Source organism: Geotrypetes seraphini, chromosome 11 (genome assembly GCF_902459505.1).
Source record: "Geotrypetes seraphini chromosome 11, aGeoSer1.1, whole genome shotgun sequence".
In the NCBI taxonomy this organism is placed as follows: domain Eukaryota; kingdom Metazoa; phylum Chordata; class Amphibia; order Gymnophiona; family Dermophiidae; genus Geotrypetes; species Geotrypetes seraphini.
Window position 1 is genome coordinate 47,305,830 of NC_047094.1, and position 19,122 is coordinate 47,324,951.

Consider the following 19,122-nt stretch of genomic DNA (forward strand, 5'->3'; position numbering starts at 1 on the left):
ATGGGGGGTACACGGCCTTTTTTTCCTTTTGCTTGGGGTACTCGTCAGGGTTGCCCCTTATCCCCCCTCTTGTTTGCTCTTTCAATAGAGCCTCTGGCTACTCGTATTAGGAAACATTTACAGCTGCGAGGCGTGTGGGTTGGTGAGCAGGAACATCACATTGCCTTATTTGCTGATGATATGTTACTGTATGTGTGCGATCCAGATATCTTCCTCCCTTTTTTGATTGAGCTTTTTTCTGAGTATGGAGCAGTGTCTGGGTTTACTGTCAACATGGATAAATCTGAGCTGTTGGGAGTCACTTTGACTGGGGGATATCCTTCGACTGACGGGGATGTTTCCATTCCGATGGTCGTCGGGAGTGATTAAATATTTGGAAATCCGCATTTTGAATGATCTTTCTCAGTTATATGCTTTGAACTATGCTAACATTGTTGAGCAATTTGGGGGGATCTTCAACGGTGGCATGGGTTGTGGTTGTCCTGGTAGGAAAGAATAGCTGTCGTCAAAATGAATGTTCTGCCCCGTTTATTGTTTTTATTCCAAACTTTGCCGATTCCAGTCCCTTCTTCTGTATTGAAACAATTGCATGCTTTATTCTTTAAGTTTATTTGGCAGGGGAAATCTCGACTTTCTAGGCAGGGTTTGTGGCCCTTCCGATCATTTGGGAGACGAGCTCTCTCTAATTTGTTTTGGTATTTTCGGGCTGCACAGTTAAGACTTATATTGGATTGAGACATAGCTGCAGCGAAGACTGTGGTGCGCATGGAACAGCACTTTGTGGGACCTCATACTCTGAAGTTTTGGCTTTGGACCTCCTCTCCTGAACGTGTGGTGCTCGGAAGTCAGGGCAATCCTTTTTTGACACATCTCTTACGCTTGTGGTGTGAGACGCGGCGGCAATGGGGTGAGGGATTGGTACCTTCTATTTTGGGGGCGATACGTGATGAACCTCAGTTTCCTGCAGGCAGGGAGAGTCGTACCTTTTTTGCGTTGGGAAGACTCTGGTTTAATTACTTTTAGGGATGTTCCGCATAGGGGGATCCTAGTGTCCTTTGAAGCTTTTCAGACTAGTTGTGATCTGCCCAAGGGGGACTTTCTAGCCTACTCGCAAATTAGGCATTTTATTCACTCTCTGGGATGGGATGGGAGGTCCCTGAGCTTCTCCATTCATTTAGAACAATTGTGGATAGCGCTTTGGGGTTTACCTTGGTCTATCTCAGTTCTTTATCAATATTTTAGGGGGGTCATCTCTCTTTCATCCCACCCTCCCTATGGAACAGGATCTGGGGTGCTCTTTTTCAGAAAGGGACTGGTCCCAGATGTGTTTAGAGGTGGGCAAGGCTTCCTCTTGTGTTCTTATTCAGGAGAATGCTTATAAAGTGTTTACAAGGTGGTATTTTACACCCACCCATTTGCATAAGATTTATCCGGGGGTCTCAGATACCTGTTGGGGATGTGGGGTTGACTTGGGTACTTTCCTCCATGTTTGATGGGACTGTAAGATCTTGCAACCTTTTTGGAAGAGGGTGGTGGGTTGTCTGTCACAATTGTTGCAAATTCTTCTCCCTTTTACACCACAGGACTGTTTATTGAGTCTTCATAATGTATGCTTGCATACCTGGCAAACTAAAACTTCACCGGTGGGGCTTGGCAGCAGCCAAGTACTTGATAGCCAGCCATTGGAAGCGGTTGGAGCCACCTAGCCTCTTGCATTGGTCCTTGAAGCTTCAAACTATGAGTGCAATGGAGCTTTCTATTGCAAAATGACATGGATATTATTTTTTTTCTACCCGGACTTGATCTCTGATTATGGACAAAGTCGATTCTTTGAATTCAGTTTACTGATTTTGGGGGGATGTGAGGGTTTGGGGGGATTGCTTTGTTGGGATGACTTCCTGAAGAAACAACAGGGGGCTGTCTTATGTTGGGGTTCTGTTTTAGTGCATTGGGGTGTGGGGTGAAGTTTGAGCGTGGGTATCTGGTTTATTGTTCTTTGGTATGATGCTGCATTTTTCTTTTTAGAAATGGTAGTGATTTTTATGTTTTGCTGTTGTATCTTGCATTATATTGCTGTGTGAGCTGATATTAACCTACGCCTTCCAAGCCGCCAAACTAAACCCTTGGCTAGCCCAAATGGTCCTCAAGGCCCACCACTACCTCGACTTCAGAAAATTACTCAAAACTCACCTATTCCGAGACCAAGACCCTTAATGCCCCTTTCCAATCCTCTTCCCCCCCCTTCTGACACTCGCCCCTCCCCCGTTCTCCCTCCTCTTCCCATTACTTCTCTCCTTGCTGTTCGCAACTATGATCAATTTGATATGTAATCACTTGTAAATACTCTCTCCTTGCTGTCTGCTACTCTATGATCAATTTGATATGTAACCACTTGTAATCTCTATTTAACTACTCTATGATCAATTTGATATGTAACCACTTGTAATCTCTATTTAACTACTCTATGATCAATTTGATATGTAACCACTTGTAATCTCTGTTTAACTAATGTGAACCGCCTAGAACTCTTCGGGGTATGGCGGTATACAAAAATAAAGTTATTATTATTATATTAACCTATTGATGTTTTGTATATTTTTATTCAAACTTCAATAAAAACATCTAAAATTTTAAAAAAAGGCTGTTTCCAACTCCCTGCCAGTACCATTCAGGCAGCCGTAAACAACAATTTACAGAATCTCGACTTGCCCTCTTCCAAATCAAGCCCATAACAATAAAACAAAACTGATTCCCAAGTGCCTAAGACTTTCCCACTGAAAATGGAGACGAGCACCCCACACAGACACCCAAACCCCTGTACCAAGTCACATTCCCACCACATATGCAGGTAAGTCCCCAATTTCCCACACCCTTCCCACCACCACCTATCCTGTCCACTCTTCACTTTTTTCAGGCGGATTGGTGTAAAGTACCAGCGTAAAGCACCTTATACCTATTCTCTACCATCACCGATGCCATCCCTTAGGAGGCAACAGTCTGCCACACCTGCTCCCATTCTACCCCCCCCCCCCCAAATTCCTGCCCCCAGATCCTTCTCCCTAGCTTCTATATAGTTCAAAGGCTCTCCCCTCCTGGTGTTTAGACATGCACAGATAGCCCCCTTTTGTAGCTTAGGCCCCAGCCTTCTCAAATGAAGTCTTTCCCAGAAGGAGCTCCTGAACGAGCCCTGTAGATTGCAAATAATATTGAACCTGTAGGTATGGGAATAAATCTCGGAGTTCCAAGCTACAGTGAAGCTGGAGCTTAGGAAAAGATCTAATCCTTGCCCAAGTAGTATCACAAAGCTGCCCCACATACACCCCAACCCTTTTGGTTTCCCATTTCAGAAAAACTTTCACATCCCTACCCTGGGCAAACTCAGGATTGAACCGTATACCAAGAATGGCTTTTGCTTTCTAATAAAAACTTCTTAGTACCCTGCCACATTTGCATCATAGTCTCCGCCGGCTGCAAGTTTCCAAATACCCACCCCACTCCCAGTAATTCAAGATCTGCGCATTAAAGGTACATAACCAGCCTCCCGACTGCTCAATTTCTACCCACAGTTTGTATTCTTGGGCTTGCCATTCAAATAATGCCCTCAACTATCCGCCTGATAATACTTAACTAGATTGGGTACTGCTATCCCCTTCTCTCTTATTTAGGCATAAAACCCATCTCCCCATCCTAGGCACCTATTGTCCCAGATAAAGCATGATATTCTCTGTTCCAATACTGAGCTTTCAATACTGAGCGACCCACCCAGATGGGGGAGAGTCTAAAACAGAAATAGCAACTGAGGCAAAGTCATCATTTTTACCACCTCAACACGGCCTATCCATGAAAAGTACATGCTATCCAAATTCCTCCTAATCCGAACCAGAAGAGGCAAGTAGTTAAGGTCATACAAATTTGCACCCAAAGACCTGAAGTATACTCCCAAATACTGCATAGACCCCCACACCCACCTAAAAGACAAAAGCTGCCACAATATCCCATCTGATCTCCCTCTAAATTAGCTTGAATAAGTCTGAGTTATTAAATGTGAACTTGAGCAAGACGCTCTATCACCAAAGCAAACAAGATTATTGGTGACAATAGTTATCCCTTCTTTTTTTCTCCTATGCTTTATTTTCTTTTCTTTTTAATTTCTTTTTTTTTTTTTTAATTTCTTTATTGCAATTTTGACATAATTTCACAAGAGATCTTCTTGTTTAGACAAAACAGATGGAAAATATTTCCAGAAACTAATACATTTAACCAATAAAGCAAACAACTTAAATCTTCCTTAGACTACTATTCAGAGGGGGAGAGTACCAAGAGTGAAGAGCAACTCAAATAAAGCAAAAATAATTAGCAATAGGCTTAACAGTTAAAGGCCCTTTTCCTTTTTCTTTGACTGTCTTTGGATCTTACTAAACTTTCCCAGTACAGTAAAACCTTGGTTTACGAGCATAATTCGTTCTGAAAACATGCTTGTAATCCAAAACAACACATCCAAAACACTCACATGTTTGAGTTATCTTTTGTACATTTATAAAAATTATCTGTATGCTTTGTATATTTATTTTGAAAAATAAAAATGATTCACAAAAAAAAAGTGAATTTCCCCATAAGAAATAATGAAAACTTAAGATGATTTGTTCCACAACCCAAAAACTATAGTACAAAATACTATATGTACAGTGGTGCCTCACACAACGAACTTAATTCGTTCCAGGAGCAAGTTTGTTATGCGAAAAGTTCGTTGTGTGAAACGCGTTTTCCCATAAGAATACATGTAAAACAAAATAATTCGTTCTGCAGCCCTGTTGTCCAATAAGAATACATGTAAAACAAAATAATTCGTTCTGCAGCCCTACATTTCCCTCCCTCCACCTCACCTTATATGCATAGTTTGCCAGCTTTCTTTTTCACCCAGCCGCACGATTTCAAAAAGCTGTGCACGCGCAGCTGCTGGAGTTGATCAATGTTCTCCTCTCCTGCAACTTCCGGTTTCCGGTAGCGTCAGAGGAGAAGATTGAACAACAGAGCATGCGCGCATGTGCTGCTCTTTGAAAGTGTGTGGCTGGCCGAAAAAGAAAGCCGGAAAACTCGGTATCTAAGGTAAGGTGGAGGGAGATGATGGAACACTGCATTCAGACAGGAGGGTGCTGCTGTTCCCGGCTCACATTAGGAAGCGGCGAGAGTAGTTCCGCCCCCCCCCGGGCCCCTCGGGCGACTTCGTTGTGTGAAACGAAGTTCGTTATAGGGAGCAAGACAAAAAGTTCGTTATGCGCAGCGTTCGCTGTGCGAGGCGTCCGTTATGCGAGGCACCACTGTACTTGTATTGCAAGATCTCGCTCATTTAGAACAGTCACTACACTCCTGCAGCTTCGGAGAGAGAAGAACCATCGGTTCAGTTGTGATGATGTAACGCGTGTATACTGTATGTACTCGTATTTCAAGACTTTGCTTGTCTAGAACAGTCACTACATCCTTGCAGTGTCGGAGAAGACTCATCTGCTCAGTTGTGATGTGTGTATACTGTATGTACTTTTATTGCAAGACATTGCTTGTATATCAAGTTAAAATTTAATAAAATGTTTTGCTTGTCTTGCAAAATACTTGCAAACCAAGTTACTTGCAATCCAAGGTTTTATTGTATTCATTTTCTTCATATCCAGGAATGCTCGCAGTTGTTCTGGCATTAAAAAAACACATTTCACTCCTAGAAATTTGGTTAAACATGGATATACCAAAAGAAATGTTGCTCCCAGAGTTAATGTCTCAGATCTCATTGCCAAGAGCAATTTTCTCCGCTCTTGTTTGTTCCTTGTGATGTCAGAGAAAATCCAAACTTTTTCCCATGAAGCAATGTTTGAGAGTTACAAAAATATAATCTTACAATAGCATTAGCATCTTTTTTGAAAATAAAGAAAACCAATAATGTAGCTCTCTCTGTATTTGAAGACAATGTGGGTTCCAGTAACTCAGTAACATTTAGGGTTTCTACTATATTTAAACCTTCCTCTTCTGAGGAGACACCTGATTGTTTCTTAGTAGACAAATAGTATATACGATTTAAAAGTGGAAGTTTAAAGTTTATTTACACTTTGATAATACCGACCATCAAACAAATATCTGGACAGTTTACAATTCCTAAAATTAGAGTTTTAAAAATGCAATAATAGAAATTAAAAAAAAAAAGTAAATAAATAGGGGAACATAAAAACCAGACAAAGATATAGACAGAGTAGGTACGATAGGCACTGAGTTAGGGGAAAAAATAAAAATAAAAGGGAGGTAGGAAGGGGAGGGGAGATAACAAAAAGGAGAGGGAGGTCGCATCATAAAAGCGGTTGTTTTGAGCAATTAAAAAAAAAATAGAAGCAAAAAGGATTTTATCCGGAATTTTGGTATACATCATGAAATAAAAAAGTTTTTAGCTTAGTTTTGAATTTGTCGAGTAAGTTTTCCGATCGAAGATGAGATGGGATTGCATTCCAGAGGGATGGGGCTGTAACAGAAAAGATAAAGTTTCGAGTGTAGAAAAGATCTTTGAGAGAAGGAACAGTCAGTAGGTTAAGATCAGCAGATCTCGGAGCCTGGGGAGAAGCATAAGGAATGAGATATTTATCAAGAAAGGATGGGAGTGGGTGAATTTAATCTTAAAAACCAAGAGGATAATTTTGTAAGTAATACGATGCGAGTCAGGAAGCCAGTGTGCCTCTGGCGGATTTCTTTTTGCATGATTCTGTGATATAAGGAATTAGGTGATCTATGTGGGAGATAATCAGAGAGTGAACTAGGGTTTGAATAGAGGCCAGCTCGAGAATAGAGGATATAGAACGAATTAGTCGGAGATTATAGAAGCATTTTTGGGTAACTGCGCTGATCTGATCATGAAAGGTGAGGTCTTTATCTAAGATGATTCCTAATAATTTTACTTTAGGTTCGATTGGAATTTGTTTAGCATCAATGCAAATAGGTCCTTTTAAAGACTCATTGTTTTTTTACTGGAAAGAGAATACCACAGGATTTGTCAATATTGAGAGATAAATAGTTAGATCGAAGCCAGTGACTAACTTTGTCAAGTTTGATAATGATTTCTTGGATATTACTTGTGTCAGAGGAAAAATTCAATATTTCAAACAGGTATTTTTTAAACATTTCTAAAAGCATTACTCTAAGAGATTTTGGAAAGTTCAATAAACATAGATTTAACCTCCTATTGTAATTTTCTAATTGTTCAATCTTTCTATATAGGAGCATTTTTTCTTTCAACATCCCATTAGTTAACTCTTGTAAATTATCCACTTTGTCATAAACTTTCTTAATTTCTGAGGTAAATTCTTGTTTAGTGTTAGCCAAGGATTTCCCCAAACCATCAACTGTACTCACAAGATTAACCAGCTCCTAGGAAGATCCAGCAACCGTTGAGTACAATCTCTTGAGAGCGTCCCAAATACTCTCGAGAGTCACCATAGCAGGTTTTTTCCCTCCTGAACCAGCTAACAAGACGGTTCAGGAGCTTCTGCCCCTTCCAATGGGGTTTCCCCTGGCCTTTCCACCATACAGGGGTCCCCCGACTAAGTCACGAGTGGAGCAGGGTGTGATAGTGGGACAGTTCCTGGAGGGGAGAGGGAAACCTCCTACCTGATGTCTCCAGCAACTCCTCCCACCGGAGAAAACTCAGGAAACCCTCCAGAATATCGAGGACCAGCAGCGGTAGTGGCAAACTCCAAAATAGTGCACTGGGTCAAGGCAGACAGCACCCTTCTTAGAATGCTAAATATCAGGTAACTTTTCGCTCAATATAAATTCTGTCATCTAGACCCCCGCCATCTTTACTCTCCCTCTCCTGTGCTCTATTTTCTAACATACAGATGTTGCATTTAAGTGAGGCACTGAATAACGGTGGGAAATGATGCTTCCACAGTAAAAGCTCGGATTCTTGCACTCAGATTGTTATGCATCACTCTGTTGAAGTGCCACAGTTCCAACTAGGAAGAAGCAATAGCTGTAATCATTTTAATTCTGAGACAAAGAAGGAAATGACTTTTGAAATAAGCACACTTATGTTTTGTTTCATACCATAGAAACATAGAAACATAGAAACATAGAAAGATGACGGCAGAAAAGGGCTATAGCCCATCAAGTCTGCCCACTCTACTGACCCACCCCATTAAGTCTGAGTACTAATGACCTAGTCCCTTAACTCGACCCTCGTAAGGATCCTACTAGGGCATCCCATTTATTCTTAAAGTCAATAACGCTGGTGGCCTTGATCACCTGCTCTGGAAGCTTGTTCCAGTGATCTACAACCCTTTCTGTGAAGAAATACTTCCTTATGTCACTATCGAATTTCCCTCCTCTGAGTTTGAATGGATGTCCCCTTGTGACCGAGGGTCCCCTGAGAAAGAAGATGTCTTCTTCCACCTCGACACGTCCCGTGATGTATTTAAATGTCTCAATCATGTCCCCCCTCTCCCTGCGCTCCTCTAGAGTGTAGAGCTGCAATTTGTTTAGTCTTTCTTCGTATGAGAGACCCTTGAGCCCCGAGATCATCCTAGTGGCCATCCGCTGAACCGACTCAACTCTAAGCACGTCTTTACGGTAATGTGGCCTCCAGAATTGCACACAGTATTCCAGATGAGGTCTCACCATGGTTCTGTACAGTGGCATTATGACTTCAGGTTTGCGGCTAACGAAGCTTCTATTGATACATCCCATAAGTTGCCTTGCTTTGGATGAGGCCTTCTCTACTTGTTTGGCGGCCTTCATGTCTGCACTGATGATTATTCCCAAGTCTCTTTCTTCTGAAGTCCTAGCTAGTGTTTCTCCATTTAAGGTGTAAGGTTTGCATGGATTTCTGCTACCGAGATGCATAACCTTACATTTCTTAGCGTTGAAGCCCAGCTGCCATGTCGAGGACCAGTTTTCCAACGTAAGCAGATCCTGCGTCATACTATCCTGCAGATTGCTTTCGCTTACTATATTACACAGTTTGGCGTCATCAGCGAATAGAGTTACTTTACCCTGAAGCCCTTGGGTCAAGTCTCTTATGAATATGTTAAAAAGGAGTGAACCCAGGACCGAGCCCTGTGGCACTCCGCTGGTCACCTCCGATGTCTCAGAGAGGGTGCCGTTGACCATCACCCTCTGACGTCTTCCACTCAGCCAATCTTTGACCCATGCAATTAGTGTCTCGCCTAACCCCATCGATTTCATCTTGTTTAATAGTCTACGGTGTGGGACGCTGTCGAAAGCTTTACTGAAGTCTAAGTACACTATGTCCAGAGACTCTCCCGAGTCCAGCTTTCCTGTTACCCAATCAAAGAAGCTGATAAGATTGGATTGGCATGATCTACCCTTAGTGAATCCATGTTGACTAGGATCCCTTAGATTCCCCTCATCCAAAATCGTGTCTAATTTACATTTAAGTAGTGTTTCCATGAGTTTACACACTATTGATGTGAGACTCACTGGTCTGTAATTTGCAGCCTCCGCTCTGCAACCCTTTTTGTGCAGAGGAACGACGTAAGCTGTTTTCCAGTCCAGGGGGACTCTCCCTGTACTTAGGGAGAGATTGAAGAGCATGGTTAATGGTTCCGCCAGGACATCGCACAGCTCCCTGAGAACTCGTGGGTGCAATTTGTCTGGTCCCATGGCTTTGCTTACCTTGAGTCTTGACAGTTCGCTGTAAACATCAGCTGGTGAGAACCCAAGATTCTGAAATGGGTCTTCCTTGCTTGGCTTAGCTTCCAGCTGTGGCCCGTGTCCAGGTGCCTCGCAGGTAAAGACTGAGCAGAAGTAATCGTTCAGTAGTTTGGCTTTTTCGGAATCTGTTTCCACATAAATCCCATCTGCTGTTCTAAGACGTACTATCCCATTTGTGTTCTTCTGCCTGTCACTAATATACCTGAAGAAGGATTTGTCCCCTTTCTTAATGTTCTTTGCTAGAGTTTCTTCCACTTGAAGTTTGGCCTCCCTGACTGCTGTTTTGACCGCTGCAGACCTTGTCTTGTATTCAATTTTAGCTTCTTTCTCCCCGGTGCATTTGTATGAAAGAAATGCTCTTTTCTTGTCCTTGACTAGGTGTGAGATCTCATCAGTGAACCAACGGGGTTTCTTCTTTCTTTGTTGTTTATTTACCGATTTTATGTAGCGGATAGTTGCTTCGTGTAGTGTCCTTTTCAGTGTTGACCACATAGCTTCCACATCATCCGTTGTTTCCAGAGCCTGTAGCGTCTGATGGACGAAATCACCCATGCTTGCGAAGTCAGTGCCCCGGAAATTGAGTACCTTCGTTTTTGTTTGTGATCTAGGGAAGCCCTTTCTAAGGTTGAACCATACCATGTTATGGTCACTGGTTGCCAGCGTTTCTCCTACCAAGACTTCCGTGACGCTTTCCCCGTTCGTGAGTATCAGGTCCAGGATGGCCTGGGCCCTAGTGGGCTCTAGTACCATTTGTTTGAGCTGTACTCCCTTCATGGATGTTAATATCCTCTTGCTACTACAAGTTGTTGCTGAGAATGTGTTCCAGTCTACATCAGGCATGTTGAAGTCCCCTAACAGGACAACGTCCCCCCGTAAGGTGATATTCTCAATGTCTTCAATTAATTCATTGTCTTTGTCCTCCGATTGTCTTGGAGGTCTGTATACCACACCGAGGTATAGGCATTTCTCTCCGCCTCTGGCCAGGTTTACCCAGATGGATTCCCCAGTGTACTTGACATCTGTGATCCTAGTTGTCTTGATGTTCTCTTTGATGTAAAGTGCTACCCCACCTCCCAACTTACCCTCTCTATCTTGGCGAAGCAGGTTATATCCTGGTATAGTTATATCCCACCCATGAGAGTCAGTGAACCATGTTTCGGATATTGCTACCACGTCTAGGTCTGCATTTACTATTTCTGTTTCTAGTTCTAGTTCTAGTTCTAGTTTCTAGTTCTAGTTCTGCTTTCTGGATCCTGACCCATTTCTCCTTCAGTTCTGATCATTTATGGAAAGGGCCAGTAGGTGAAAAGGAAATGACTCATTTAAATTAGATATGTCTAAGGTTTTCACGTTCTTGTTAACCCCACCCCCCAATCAATGGGGTTGTATAAGTCTCTGCCGAGGCCCCATTTGTGTGCCATTTTGGAGACCCCTACCTTCAAAAAGATAAAAAGAGGATGGAGACTGTCTACAGGGCTGCTGTATTGGGATAGACTTGGAGAACTTAATATGTATACTCTGGAGGAAAGACGGGAGCGAGAGGATATGATAGGCATTTAAATATCTCCATGGCGTTAATGTACAGGAGGTGAGTCTTTTTCAAATGAAGGAGAGGCATATGATGAAGTTAAGAGGTGATAGGCTCAGGAGTAATGTAAGAAGATACTTCTTTACAGAAAGGGTGGTAGATGCGTGGAAATGAAGACTGTGGTGGAAATGAAGACTGTATCTGAATTCAAGATAGCATGGGACAGGCATGTGGGATCTCTTAGGGAGAGGCAGAGATAGTGGATATGCCGACTGGATGGGCCATTTGTCCTTTATCTGCCATCATGTTTCTATGTTTCCTAGTCCCCTGTAACAACGGAAATGTCCCTGAGTAGCTCCCATTCACTTTTATACACCCAAGTGAATTAGTATATAAAATCTGTATCCATTCTCACATTTGGGTTCCCAAACCTGCAATAGTTTCCAAAACAGGAAAGGCCTGGAAACCCAATCAAATGCCTTTTCCGTGTCCATGGACATAAAACCAGTCCCCTGGTTTAACCTGCAAACCCGTTCCATCAAATTCACTACCCTCCTAATATTGCCCCTCACCTGACATCCCACAGTGAACCCTGATTGATCTGGGTGGATAATACAGGGTATCCAGCTCATCAGTCAATCGGCCAATGTTCCCGTAAAAATCTTGGTATCCACCCCCAACAAATTGGATAAGAGACACAATGCAAAAGATCTTTCCCCTCCTTAAAGGTCACTCCTGCTAGTCGCATAAAAAAAGGCAATTGGCTATCTGCCCTCAGAGAATTGAGATGATCTCCAAAACACTTATAGAATGAAAGCCATCAAGTCCAGGTGACTTCCCTGTCTTCATGGATTGAAGCGCCTGCCGGGCCTCAATCATAGCAATAGGTCTATCGAATTGAACTGCATCAATAGTATCAATTTCCCCTATCTGGAGAGATCTGAGATACTGAGAAATATGCTCAGGGTCAGTCTCTGAGCTCCAAAAAACAAGATTTAATATCAGCATCCTTTTGGACCACTTTCCCTGACGCACCTCAGAAAGCCAAAATATTATTCTGCATACACCACGCTTTCAACATATGAGCCCCTAGGTGATTAGCCTTGTTGCTGAACCCAAAATACTTTTGCTTCAACATCTGTAAGTTAAACTGTAGTTGCTCTAAATCATAGGAACTCAGTGCCCTAAATGCTTCCTTCAATTGTCTTCACACATTGGTATTCCAAGGCTGCCACTTATTCATACCTTCCAGTCTACCTATCTGTGTAGTTAGCCTCCTTATCTCCTCCCCTTTCTTTTCTTTTATGGTAGAAAGCCAAAGAGATTAGATGACCTCACAGTGTAGCCTTCAATCCTTCCCACACTGCCTCAGGAGACTCCTCTCTTCCCCCCATCCCCCCCTCTACATTTAGATCCAGGTAATCCTGCACCAAGACTTCCACCTGATGTACTACTGTGGGATCATCAAGCAGACTGTCATTCAACCTCTAATCCAAGTTTCCAAGTTTATTAAAAATTTGATGACCCTGTCCTTCCCCTCCATCCACCCAAGCCACCTAAATAGGGGCATGATCCAACCAAGCAAACTGTTCTCTCTTAGCCCAAGTTAACTGCTGTAGCAAATTCTTGTCTACAAAAATATAATCAGTCCTAGAGTAGGAGGCATACACTCTAAAGTAGTGGGTGTAGTCCTGCTGTTTCAGATACAACAACAACAACCACCACCACCCATCTTCACACTGTCAAGGTTTGTAGGGTATCCTTGAAAATCCTGTCCCTCCTCCCATAGACCACACTCCCCCACAGAATTGTCTAAATAGGGCATCCTTGTTAAATTAAAGTCCCCACCAAGTAACAGAGAATCCTCTTTAAACTTCAGTATTTTGGGTACCAGCTCCTGCAAAATGTCCCCCAGATTGGTGTTAGGTTCATACATAGTGACCAATATAAAGAGGGCACCATCAAATATCTCCCCTGAGGATTCCGGAGCACTCGCTTGATCTCAACTTGCAATCCCTTTGCAAACAAGATGCTCCCCCCCCCTTTTTTTTTTCACAGAGGCTATCCAATATAATTATAGCGTCACAGGGAACCACAGATCCTGCTTTAACCTCTCACTATTGTAGAGTAGGTGTGTATCTTGTACAAAACATATGGATGCATATAGACACAGCAGCTCCATGTTCTGTTGAACTTATGTGATGGTTAAACAGAGTTTATTCTGGGCTAAAGAGTTGGGTTTCATTTTTCTATCACCACCTCTCTCACTCTCTCTGTCCACAGGTGATTGTTTCTCGGGGAGGACGTTTCCTGGAAGCACCTGTCTCAGGGAATCAACAGCTTTCTAATGAAGGGATGCTGGTGATTTTGGCAGCTGGAGACAGAGGTGTATATGAGGACTGCAGTAGCTGTTTCCAAGCTATGGGAAAAGCCTCTTTCTTCTTAGGTAATTGGGACAGCTATATAAATGGAATCTGTTCATATTGCTCTAAAAGTGTAACTAAAGTATTATAAATAGCATTGGTCTACTTTGGTCTCCATTTTGGTGAAAGAAACAGGGATTACACCTACTCACTAGTCTTGTCAATGGAGGTAGGAATGGGTTAGATCTACCCCTTCCCTGCCTTCATATTACTGGAGGAGGAACAAACTAGTTTTTGAATATAGGTAGAGTTTGGTGCAGTGATTAGAGCTAAAGCCTCGGCATCCTGAGGTTGTGGGTTCAAATCCTGCGCTGCTCCTTGTGACCCTGGGCAAGTCACTTAATCCCTCATTGCCCCAGGTACATTAGATAGAGTGTGAGCCTACCAGGACAGATAGGGACTAATGCTTGAGTACCTGAATGTGAACTACTTAGATTATAAGTGGTATATAAATACCCCAAAATAAATAAATATAAAATTATTATAAAACCTTGGGAGTTGTACCCTGTTGTGTAGAAAACCCAGGTTTTATTCTTGGTCTCAGCTTTTGCTTCCTAATCCATCGTCTATAAAGAGGAGAGTTTTTCACACCATCCTTTAATGATGACACCTAATGGCTGAAGCTAGAGTGTATGAATACTAGATTCTGTAGGGAACTGTGGTATGTGACCTTCATCACTGCAGTAGTTGAACTAAGAAAGTTCATTTAAGAAAAATAAATACTCCAGATAATGTGAACGGAGGACTCGTGATACAAGCTGGTTCTGTTTCAGTTGAAAAGTGCAGAAGGAACTGCAAGGTCAAAAATATAATTTACAAAATAAACAACTAATTCAGATATTTCTCTTGCTTATTGAAATGTGTTAATGGAGTTTACGTAACACCAAATCATCTGGAGCCCTGCAACTTTTTTGTTCCCTTCTGGTGTAATGTATATGCAGTTATGGACAGTAATAAAGATCCAGAGATTGGCTTTCCATCTTTTTTTTTTTTTCTACAAGCCCACCTGAACCTTTAGAAAGCATACCTATCATTGGCCTTAATTATGGCTGACGTTCTTCATATGAGGCAGAGCCTAGACAACCAACCCTTTAGCATCTTGGGCAGATACAGTTTTGAGAGGAAAGTGGTATAGTGGTTAGAGCTACAGCCTCAGCACCCTGAGGTTGTGGGTTTAAACACTGCGCTGCTCCTTGTGACCCTGGGCAAGTCACTTAATTCTCCACTGTCGCAGGTACATTAGATACACTGTGAGCCCACCAGGACAAATAGGGAAAATGCTTAAGTACCTGATTTGTAACCTGTTGTGAGCTCCTTTGGGAGGATGGGCTAAAAAAATCAAATAAAAATTAGAGGATAATATTTCATGTAGCCATATAATAATATCTCAGGACAAGCATGTGGGTGATGTCATTCATGGAGCCCAGTAGAGACAGTATTGAAGTGTACTATCACTTTGAAATTTTTTTAAGTCTCAAGACTGCCCGTACCATTTTATTTATTTATTTAATTTGATTTCTATCCCGTCCTCCCAGTAGCTCAGAACGGGTTACAGGCAAATATTCACAGTGGAATACATTTGGACAATACAAAGACTATACAGCAACTTAAGTATAGGTTAAGCATGGAGAAGTGGGTGCAGGAGGAAGGGGGAAATTTAGGGAGCGATGGGGGTTGATTGCTGTTGGAATTTTAGTTGAAGAGGGAGGGTCTTTACAGCTTTCTGGAAGGTCATCAATGAGTTCTGTAATCTGATTTGCGGGGGGAGTTGGTTCCAGAGTTGGGGGGATGAAGTGGCTGTAGGAGCATTTGTGGGCAGTTTCTGACAGGAGAGATCTTCCTGGGGAGATGCATAGGCGTTTCTCCGTTTCAGAGCAGAGAAGGCGGGTGGGGATGTATAGGGTTAGCTTGGATTCTATGTACCACACATGTGCTGGTGCTTTTCTGCCCGACATCGGCTCACGGGACCATCAGTTTTCCGTGGAGCTGTGAAGGTAAATTTTTTCCAGCATGTCAGACTTCTTCTGCCTTCCTGTTTGCCTTTTTTTTCTTTTTCCTTCATTTTGGCAATTTTTTTTTTTTTCAATTTTTTACTGATTTTTCATTTTTGGGCCTTTGGATTAACCAAAGCCTGTTCTCAGGCCAGGAGCTTCGAGCCTTTTTTGGTTCCATATCTACTGAACATCCCTGGATGATTGAGTTCTTTGTCGTGTCAGCGTTCTTTCCCTCGATGTCAAAGCCTTCCAGGGGCTTCAAGCAGTGCACTTGGTGCAACAGGACCACCTCGGCTACTGAACAACAGCATATTATTTCTATAGCACTACATAATTGGTGCATCCTGTGCCTAGGTCCTGAACACCATCGTGATTCTTGTCTGCACTGCTTGAGGTTACAGAAGAGATCACTGATGGCTTGTCAGCTCAAATTTTACAGATAACCAGGTAGCCATGTACTATATGAACAAACAAGAAGGTCTCGCCCACTCTGCCAGGAAGCAATTAGAATTTGGTCCTGGGTGACTCTTCAAAACATTTTTCTCAAAGTGGTTTATCTAAAAGGAAAACAGAATGTCTTAGCAGACATGTTGAACAGACTCCTACAGCCTCATGAGTGGTCACTCAATTCAACTGTTTTACGTCAGATTTTCAAAGATTGGGAAACTCCAGAAGTGGATCTCTGCTTCCCCTCACAATCACGAACTTCCAGTCTTCTGTTCCCGAATCTACACTCCCAGCCGCTTGAAGTCTGATGTCTTCTGCCTGGACTGGAGGGACAAATTTTTATATGCTTTCCTTCCAATACCTCTAATTAGAAAGACAACTCAAACTTTGCCAAGAACAAGCCACCATGATTCTCATAGCCCCTCTGTGGCTGCGCCAATCTTGGTTTCCTCCTCTCCTACAATTCAGTGTAAGAGAGCCCATCAAGCTTTAAATCTTTCCAACACTGTTGACATAGAATGAGGGCTCTCTTCTTCATCCTAATCTATGTTCATTGATGCTCCCGGGGGGGGGAGGGGATTGGGGGAACCCCTAAGTATACTGAAAACTCCCGTTTTCGCTGTTCGGGAGTTTTCAGTGTAGTGGGGGCTTCACCCCCCCCAACAGGACCGTGAGGACTTGTAAAAGTAGTGTATGAGGGGGGGTTCCACCCCCTCACAGCGCTAACAGGCTTCAAAGCAGCAGAAGCGGTGGCACACATATGTCCTACGCACAAATGTCTCCACGAGATTGTCGATGCACCAAAGTCCTCTGTGCGTTTGACAGGTCACCGATAATATAGGTTTTGTCCCTCTACAAATAGATGGAGGCAGAGAACAAATACTTGTAAGCCCTGCCATATATAGGGCACTATGTAGCATGCTGTTGCCCCAGTATTCTGTCTCTAGCAGAGAGTTGATTGTATCTCGTGCACCTGTAGTCTGCTTGATGCTGATTAAGCTACTGATACCTGGTTGGGGAATACATCACAATATTCTATTCATTTATCTTTACACTTTGTATTTTCACAGGAGATGTCGGCAATGCTGCAAAGATGATGCTAATTCTGAACATGGTTCAGGGAAGCTTCATGGCTACAATAGCAGAAGGATTAACCTTAGCCCAAGTGACAGGCCAATCCCAGCAGACGTTCTTGGATATCCTCAATCAAGGACAACTTGCCAGCATTTTCTTGGACCAGAAGTGCCAAAGTATGGAAAATTATTATTTTTTCATTGTGCTATACTGGAAGACTGCTGTGCTCAATACAAAGGCTCTCTAAGGGGCTCGAATGTTATATCGTGTTTTCCATGTTTTTAAGAGATCACAAGTGAATGTTGTGTTAGGGAGAGAAAGGGAGGAAGTTGTGGGTGGGAGCATGGTTAAGGTTACAGGAAAGCTGTTGGGCAAACACCATATTGTAAGAAAATTCTGAAATGCTGGATGCTGTTTTATAAGGCATCTTGTCAGATTAGATAGCAGGATACTGTTTCCAGGGAGCCCTAGGAGAGCTGGGTAGTAGGAAAGAGACAGAAGTCTGGTACAGTGGATTTTTGTTCTGTTCCAGAAACCATGTCTGCTACACATGCTCCTTCTAAAGTTTTCTTGTCAGCACTACTGAAAGTGAGTTTTGTTGGTTTTATTCCTAGACATTTTGCAGGGGAACTTTAAGCCCGATTTCTATCTGAAATACATCCAGAAGGATCTGCGATTAGCTATTGCACTAGGTGACTCTGTGAACCACCCAACTCCAATGGCAGCTGCAGCCAATGAGGTAAACAAGCCTTACAACATCCAGTGGGACCTGTGTTTCAGAGGGGAGGGGCTAGAAAAAGAACCAGTTGAATCTGATGGGAGTATGTTGATCTTGCATATTACTATCAGAATGTCATTTGAAGAATTCTGGCTGGGATGAGCAGGGAGTCTGATATTAGTGATGCAAGTTGTTTGGTAGGGCACTTATAGAGAAGCATTAATATGTGCTTAAATTGTACTACTTAATTATTTGACTTTTTATGAAGGCCTTACTTCAGAGCATTTCTGAATAAGTACAGTTAGAAAATTATTCCAGCAGTACATAAATTGGTATAAAAGAAAAAAAAATATTGAAGAAGAAAAGGAAGGTGAGTGATGTTGCCTTGGGATACATAGTCAGCATAGGAGCGAGGGAAAGCAGTAAATCTGAGAGGCAAAGCAGAACCTGTGGAAGGAGACAAGCATTAAAGATAACAGGTGTGATGCAGAGAGACAAGTTACAATCAAAGGTGTCTTCGGTTCACATGGATGAGTGCAGATTGGAGGCTGAGTAGTTTTGAGTTTGAGAACAAAGACAGGCAGTAAAACTAACCAAAGTTAGACAAGCAGTAAATAAGTTAGAGAAGCAGTAAACAGGAGCCAAGCAATGAATTGCCTTTTCTAGTGCAATAGGCACATCATTCTTGAACCTTTGAGTTATGCACATCTGATCGCGAGATCTGGTGTAGAGAACCTCATTTATATTTTTCTGCTCTGCCTCACCTCAATCTGGGGGCTGTCCTATAATTCCTCAGTTTTTCTCTCTACACACAAGATGGTAGGAGCCTGTATGTTCTGCTCGTGCTTATTTTTTTTATTTTCGGGTTTTTATCCAGTTATGAGGCTTTTCAGTGCTGCAGAGGATCCCTGTTATGGGACATCTCTGGCTGTGAGAGGACACAGACTCTCTTGAGGGAAGCAGCCTGTTTTGCATGGCATCTGCTTGGCCAGCCTGTATTAACAGTCCAGGATCTTAGGGACCATTCCCTAGGGAGCAAGGCTCACTCCAGGTTTTGTCCACAGAGAGTTTTGAGTGCAGACTGAGTGGCCCTGTGGTAGTTTTTCAGCAGGTTCAGGTGCTGACTGTGTTTCTTTCCCCTGACTTCTTGTGTGAGTTCCAGTGAGGGTTTGAGGTCTCAGTCCGGCCGGTAGGACTGAGGTGCAGTCTGAAGAAGCAAGCTTGGATTTCCTCAGC

At 42.7% G+C, this 19,122-nt stretch overlaps 1 protein-coding gene across 7 annotated transcripts in view; it reads left to right on the forward strand.

The window, feature by feature from the left end:
- Window positions 1–19,122, forward strand: part of GLYR1 (glyoxylate reductase 1 homolog) — a 104,929-nt gene that overhangs the window by 79,503 nt on the left and 6,304 nt on the right. For all 7 annotated transcript variants that reach the window (XM_033963847.1, XM_033963844.1, XM_033963842.1 and 4 more), the window contains 3 exons: window positions 13,514–13,676; window positions 17,165–17,344; window positions 17,783–17,907. In XM_033963847.1, the coding sequence (XP_033819738.1) occupies window positions 13,514–13,676; window positions 17,165–17,344; window positions 17,783–17,907 (468 nt within the window). The remainder of the gene's footprint in view (window positions 1–13,513; window positions 13,677–17,164; window positions 17,345–17,782; window positions 17,908–19,122) is intronic.